Genomic DNA, 8,256 nt, shown 5'->3' with positions numbered 1-8,256 from the left:
CATCTGCATGCAATCAAACAATAAGGGACAAACGAGAGCTCAGTCCAGGAAACAAGGAGAGGCAGTAATCATTGACGTAGGCGACCGAACCAATGCTGATTTACTGAAGGAGGTAAAAAAAGAAGTGCAAGAGAAAGGATTAAGTGACAGTGTTGGGGGTGTCCGCATGACGAAGTCCGGGAACCTACTCCTCAACACAAACCAACAGGAGTCATAAGAGTTTGAGGCCTGACTATGGCAGGACACAAGCAGCTACCGTCTTTATACCAAAAGAAACTGCCGATAGCCTACTCAAAATGGGCAAAATAAGAATTGGTTTGGTCAACTGCAATGTTAGAGAAAGGGTGAGACTAGACTCGTGTGATCGATGCTGGGAAATTGGTCATATAGCCAAATTCTGCAAGGGCCCTGATAGAACACGACTGTGCATACAATGTGGGGGAGATAACCACCAGAAAAAAGACTGCACGAATGAAGCTCACTGCGTACTATGCAACATCCCCGGTCATAGGCCACTTTCCCTAAAGTGCCCTTTATATAGAGGAGAGATAAAAAGGCTGCGAACAAACCGCCAACAAAATGTTCAAACTAGTTCAAATTAACCTAGGTAGGCGTATTCCAGCACATGACTTACTGCGACAAACAACAGCTACAAATGAAATAGACATTGCAATCATAAGCGAACCAAACAAGAATTTAGCTAAAAAGAGCGGCTGGTACACAGATATCAATATAGATGCAGCAATTTGCTTACCCGCAAGCAAGCACATATCGATACAAGGTTGGGGACAGGGAAATGGATTTGTATGGATTGACTGCATCAAAATCACTATATATAGCTGTTATATGTCGCCAAATATAAGGCTCAAAGAGTTCCAACATTTACTGAATGAACTGAAAAATAGTATGGCTACACGGAAAAATAAGTGCCTGATTTGCGGGGACTTTAACGCGAAATCAATGATGTGGAACTCAACAACAAATGATTCTAGAGGAGATATTCTTTCTGAATGGGCCTCAGAACTAAACTTAATTTCACTGAACACCGGATGTGAACCTATCTTCCGTAGAGGCCAAAGCTCATCCATTATCGATATAACATTCGCGGCAACCAATATAGCGCCTTTAGTAACGAACTGGAGAGTGTCTGAAGAGGAAAATCTTACAGACCACAATTACATTTATTTTGATATAGCTATTAAGAAAGATAGCGTAAGAACGAAGATGGAGAGCCGCGGCTGGAGGGTGGATACGACACAAATGGATTACTTCATAAATGAACTGCGAAGCAAATTACCATCAAGAGAACAAACCTTAAAGCCAGAGAGATTAATTGAGAACATCAGCCATGCATGTGATAATACATTCCAACGAAAGGGTATCCCAAATGACAGGAAAAAACCAGCTTATTGGTGGAACTTAAACCTTGGCACAAGAGAGGACATGGGGAGATAACGTACGCCTTGTCCCAGCTATTATGTGGACATGGATGCTTTGCAGCATACTTCTGCAGATTCAAAATAAAAGACTTTGCCAGTATTGTGGCAATGAACAGGTGCGTGCGTGCCCTAGGTGGCAAAATGAAAGAAGACGAGCTGAAACAGAAGCAAATACCATCATAACCCCAGAAAACATAGTCCAAACCATGCTACAGTCTCCTACAATGTGGAACGTGATATCTACTATGGCGTCGAACATTATAACACAAAAGGAAAGAGACGAAAGAACAAGAGCAATTAGAAACTATTAGACAATAAAAAAAGGATAAGAGGCAGGGCATCACGACGAAGTAATACCTTTAGGTGGTTCCATCGCGATGCCAGCAGGCAGGAAAGAGGGAAGGGTTTAGTCGGTCGGTGAATGCTGGAGGCAGCACCAACCCGGCACTATTCGAGCAAATAAGACCGCCATGTGCCAAGCTTGAATGTCTGGTAGCAGAAAAAAGGTATGTGGTATTCTATTACAAAACATTCATAAGATAACGTAAGAATTAAAAAAACACTAATTTCTCTCACCGGATTTAATCATATACCGATTACAATTTTCGTATTTTACGATTTCCGTTTAAGGATTCTCTCTCTTTCTCTCTCTCTCTATCTCTCTCTCTCTTTCTTTTGTCGGCCACTGCGCCCTATTACATAATTTAATATGTTTTATTCAAACGTTTTAGTTATCCTTATTGGTAAATTTATCAAATGTTTTTACAGTTGCATTGTAAGATTGTTTAATAAGTACCAAATTTTGGTTGGGACTTCAACGGAAAATTCGTATAGTTTTTGATGGTTTCATGCTAAACATATTATTTCTGTTTATTGATTGAAGATCCATCAGAAACAATAAATTAGAATTTAGAAAAAAAGCTATGATAATACATAAATTTGATTTTTTCTCGATGTTAACTGGAGTTGATTGTAGAATATTGTGGTTCATTTTCAGACATATATTTCTGTTCTGTTTTTGAAATGCAGGTGGAAAATAAAATATATTTTTGATAGCTCAAACTTGTCTACAACTAAATTGAATAATGTCCCAAATGAAGCGTATCAAATGAATTTTGAATTAAATAACGTTTATCGTCATAAGGACTTACCCCAATTTTAGATTGTTCAACATTATAATTTCACTTTACATTCTTTAAACATTTTTCATAATCCTTATAAGTAATTTTATTTTTAACGATGTAACCCCCTTCGAATTTTTATAACTTGTCTATGGCAGCCATGCCGATATTTTTTTCATTCAATAAAGGTATGGATTATTTTCAGGATAATCTACTTCAGATATGTATGATTTTATGAGTGTATATTTCGACATCTTTGTTACACCAACATGTGCTATTTTTTTTTCAAGTCGTCTACGATAGTTTCCGAATCCAGCCCCAAAGGTCCGTCTATAAAATTCGAGCTGTCGATAATCTTCATATTGATTAATTGTAGGTTTGCATTCCCACATCTCGGTCATAACCAATATTTTTAAATATTTATTTCCAATTGTAAATGCCAATGTGGTAAACACTCGTTTTGGTCGAGCAGTCCTGTTGGGAGTTAGAAGAGGTATTTTTGCCAAACCGAATCACAAAAGCTTATGAGGATATGTGCAATATTTAACAGACAAGAAATATTCTATAGTTTTTCGAGGGAAAATCGATACTGGAAAATCAAATCAACTTTCATCATTCGAAATAGTTGAAAATTAAGAATTGTTGTTTTGGTTTTCGAAATTAGATATTTGCTTAACGAACAATTCCAAAATTTTATGTAATGCAGATATGATGATATTCTATCTGTCTCACCACTTTTTATTTAGGAAGAGTTCTTGGAATTCTTCAAGATCTTTCAACATGGGTCATTGATTTCTTCATTAACGGTTTAAACGGAGAATTTTAAAATAATCTTCACAGCGGCTTATTTGTTCGCAAATACCAAATTTTATATGATTTTCGAAGTATTTTTACCGACATATTTCAGCTGAAAATTCATGTTATTAAGGAATGGAAGAGTATAAATAAATATATATATATATATATATATATATATATATATATATATATATGTATATATATTAGCTTGACCATTGCAATGAATATGAAAACGGACATACTCCTCTTGTGTCTTTGGAATTTAGAAGAAAAAGACGCAATTCCATAGTACACCTACCACGAAACCAATTTGATACCCCAATCGTAAGCTGCTGCTGCTGCTACTGGAACTTTTTGGTTAGTATATTATGAATTAATAAAAAAAATGACTGATCACGTGACTCCTACATCTCCAATTATACTATTAACTGAAAGTCATTGTGATTATGCTATAAGAAAATATTTCAATAATAATAATAATTTGTATGACGCTTTGATGTTTTTGTACTATATATATTTGACATTTTAACGCAAAATTTGGCAATTTGATGTTTACGATGGTATACACACACTTTGTGTGTAGAAATAATAGAAACGTTTTTGGCTATTCATATGATACTAAAGGTTTAAGATATATATTTTTTTAAGAATCATAAATATAAGCAAACAACAAAGTACCGAATATAATTCAAACCAGATACATATTTAATGTAATTGGATGTAAATAGCTTATACGGTGTGAATTTCAACCTTGCGGAGGATTTGAGTGGATCGCAACAACACATAGATGTCACCTCCGGATGATTGTTAGAATGTTAGAAGATGTTAGAAGTGAATTTAGAATATTCTTCAGGATGTCAATTTGAAACTTCTCTCTCTCTCTCTCTCTCTCTCTCTCTCTCTACCTTAATATATTTTGGGTCTTTTCAATTGTATTTACTAGATTATACCTGATACAATGAATATTCCAAGCTCTTAAAAGGTCCAGAGTTAAAATTGATGGTTTTGCGTTGGAATCTAGTCTTTAAATTTCAAGAGTGTTATTTTCACGGCTGCTCACCTGGACCTTTTAAGAGCTATTATATATATATATATATATATATATATATATATATATATATATATATATATATATATATATATATATAATATTTAAAAACGTGTATTATTTTGATATTACTTTAGATTATAACAATGGAATATATCAATTTTTTACCATTATAATTCGTCTTTAACAATTTCGTTCTGATTTTTACATACACTCTGTATAATGCCATTACGTTCTTAACCTTTGCCTCTGTTTGTACCTGTTATTATACGGATGAACAATATCATAAAAAGGAATCTGCGAAGAACGGGGCTATAAGTAAAACATACAGCTCGCCGAAAAGGCCTCATTTTTTTTCATAATATTTGTCGTTGTAAAGGTACCTAACGGGGGGTGACGAACGCCATCTTCACCACCTTATTTTACCGATACCATATAAGGTGCCAATAGCGCCATCATACCATATTTTACAGATACCATATAAGGTGCCAATAGCGCCCCACCGGTAGCGCCAAAACTTACTCATTTTACAGATACCTACTTCATCGGTAGCGCCCCACCGGTAACGCTATCTTACCATATTAAAGATACCTAGCTAGAAGGTGTGTCTGGTCACAGATACCATATAAGGAGCGAAATCACCTAGGGCGAGGCCACGTCCATATCCCCAGCCAATCATATGCCAGAGGGAGTGGCCACTACCGTATCAGCAGCCAATCGCGTCGTCACGTGGCTTATCAAAAGTCGAGTGGAGGGGCTGGTCTCAAGTGTCCCAATACCTACTAATATATCACATTTGCCTAGAGATGTTAAAAACCAGTATTATCTAGTAACAGGTACGTTCCGTTCCAGTTACTAAGTCATACCTGTGACAGATACCTGTTCCAAGAATACCTGTTCCATGAACGATTCGCTCCCGCCTGACTCGTTTCGTATCGTACTTTTCGGACTCGAAACCACAAAAACTCTTTGTTGGAACAGCGCGCCGCCGTACCATGCGTACGAGAAGTTACCAGGAGTCTGTAGATTATGAAATATGAAATACTTCCGCGCGTATTTCGATAATCATCGTTAATAGATGGATTCCCGATTTGGTTCACGTCCAACGGTGGCGAAGTCTCATTAGTTTTGCATTTATGTATTGAAGCCGTTGAACGTTGAAGCTATCATCAAGTTATATCAGTAGGTAATTGTTGTTATCATTCGAGAAATGAATGTCCAGAATAGGAAGTCAAGTGTGGAATTTTTTCTCGGTAGTTCAAAACGAGAAACAGATTGCAATTTGTGATTTATGCAAACAAAAACTTTCGTATAAATCATCTGTTTCAAATTTGAGGAAGCATTTTCAAAGAAAACATCCTACCGTAAAAATTCCTGTATCTTCTAACACTATTAGCAATGTCAATTCAGATAAGACAGAAAATAAAGTACTGGATACAGATCATGAAGATACCGGAATAACTTCTACAAAATGAACGCTGCTAGCATTAAGTTATATATTGCATATTTATGGTATTGGAATATCGAATAATATTCCGAATTTCAATAATATAGTAAATGCATGAGTAGTCAACAATTATTTAAACTTTATAGGGCAAGTCTCTGGTGTCTCTTCAAGATGACGATGGCGTGTCAATAGAGTCAGCAGTGTCAGCACAATCAACTTCCTCTTCTTGTATGGAAACAATTACACGAAGAAAAATAGAACAAACACGGAAAAATAATAAAATTGACAATTACATACCGAGGAAACTTACCCTACCCATAAAAAGAAAGATTGATAATGAATTTGTCAAATTGTTTTATTTGGATTATCAGTCGTACAGAATAGTCGAAGATAAGGGTTTCAGACTTTTCGTGAAAGCTTTGAATTCAAGTTATGAATTACCTACCAGACAACTAATATCAAAAACAATGATTCCGAATTTGTATGAAAAGTGTCAAATTAGTTTGAGTGAAATACTAAAAAAATAGATCCCTTTTTTTGTCTGACTACTGATTGTTGGACATCATTGAATAATGACAGTTTTATGGCTATAACTGTGCATTTTATAGATGAAGAGTTTGAGATACATTCGGCACTTTTGAAGTGTGCAGTTTTTTATGAGAGTCATACTATCGAAAACTTAACCAGATAGATAGATAACCAGATTAGAAAAAAAAGTTATACTAGCTGTATCGGATAATGCATCTAATGTTAAAGGGGCCATTAACAGCACCGGATGGAAGTTTTTAGGTTGTTATGCTCACACTTTGAATCTCGTTGTTCAAGATGCTCTCAAATTACCCACAATAAAACCTATTTTGGATAAACTTAGAACTATAGTGAGTCATTTCAAACGAAGTTCCAAGGCTACTGCTAAATTGAATGAAATCCAGAAAAATTCTGGAATTCAAGTTCCAAAAAAAATACTTCAAGATGTGGTCACCAGATGGAACTCCACATTTTATATGTTCGAGAGATTTATAGATTTGGAAGTTCCACTGCGTTCAACAATTGCTCTACTTGATGCAAATTTACCAACAATCTCAATGGCAGAATGGGGTATAATGAAAGATATATGCAAAATTCTGCGCCCTTTTGAAAGCGCTACTCGTTCTCTAAGCGGAGAAAACTATATGTCGGCCTCTTTAGTTATAGTAATTACCAACGGTTTACTAGATGTGTGCAATGAATTGTCACGTATTCCAGACTTGTCAGAGATATCGAAGTCTGTTTTGAAAAAATGTGAAACTGGACTTCGAGAACGATTGGGCAATATGGAATACAGCAATACAATGACTATTTGTACATTTTTGGATCCAAGGTTCAAAACATTTGGTTTTAAAAATGCAGATGCCGTGGAAAGGGTTCGTAAAAATGTTATTAGCGCTTTAATAGAAATAATAGATTCTACGGAAAAAAATAAAATTGATTCCGCGGAATCAAATAATGAAATCAATTCATCCGACGAACCTGTTTCAAAAAAACCGAAAACGAATGAAGAAAATGTTATTGCTGAATTTTCTATTTGGTCTTCACTTGACAAGATAGCGAGTGGTCATGGTAGCATGAAAAAAATTCAACTTCAAGGACTCTAATGGAGTTACAAAGATATATGGAGGATGATCTCTTGGAAAGGAATAAGAATCCCATGCAGTGGTGGAAAGACTGTAGCTATATGTACCCTAATTTGAGTAAGCTGGTGAGGCAAAAATGTTGTGCCTTGGCAACATCGGTGCCATGTGAAAGACTATTTTCCAAAGCTGGAAATTTATTGCATGAAAAACGTACTCGTTTAAGTGCGAAAAAACTACAACAAATGTTGTTTTTGAATATGAATAGTAAGTTCATGAAGTAATTATGAAATTATTCTTCAAAGGCATTCCCGCAATCATTCAGTTCCTTTTATTTCCAAAGAAGAGTTTTATTGTTTTAAATAACTATATTTTTAAGAATATATTTTTATTTGTTATGAAGAATATTATTTCTGTTATGACCTGCTGATTGAAGAATGTGGTTGTGATCCTTTAATAAAAAAGTTTATAACAGCTAGTAATTTATATTCAAAATTCAAATCAATGTCAGCTAAATGAAGAAATCCCCAGATGTCTATAACTGTTCGATTCCATTCCATTCCGATATCTCCCATATTTCAGCGTACTTATCCGAGCCCCACCGTTCTTACCGCCGGGTCCGGAGCGGATCGACTACGTTAACGTCGTACGCACGCGTTTTCAAATATATACTCGTCTACGCTAGTAATCGAGTATGAGTACGATCCGTACCTGTTACAAGTTGTTCCTAGTCGATACCTGTTCCAAGATACCTGTGACAGGTATTCGGTTCGGTTCTATCTGTTTTCAAACA

General features: G+C 35.5%; 1 protein-coding gene across 1 annotated transcript; it reads left to right on the top strand.

The window, feature by feature from the left end:
- The first annotated feature begins 579 nt into the window (after positions 1 to 579).
- LOC130445828 (uncharacterized) lies at positions 580 to 1,455 on the top strand. Its single transcript, XM_056781712.1, has one exon. It carries the CDS (start codon positions 580 to 582, stop codon positions 1,453 to 1,455), a length of 876 nt encoding a protein of 291 aa, XP_056637690.1.
- The last annotated feature ends 6,801 nt before the right edge of the window (positions 1,456 to 8,256 follow it).

Source organism: Diorhabda sublineata, chromosome 6 (assembly GCF_026230105.1).
Source record: "Diorhabda sublineata isolate icDioSubl1.1 chromosome 6, icDioSubl1.1, whole genome shotgun sequence".
Taxonomy (NCBI): domain Eukaryota; kingdom Metazoa; phylum Arthropoda; class Insecta; order Coleoptera; family Chrysomelidae; genus Diorhabda; species Diorhabda sublineata.
This window is presented reverse-complemented; position numbering and strand designations above follow the sequence as displayed.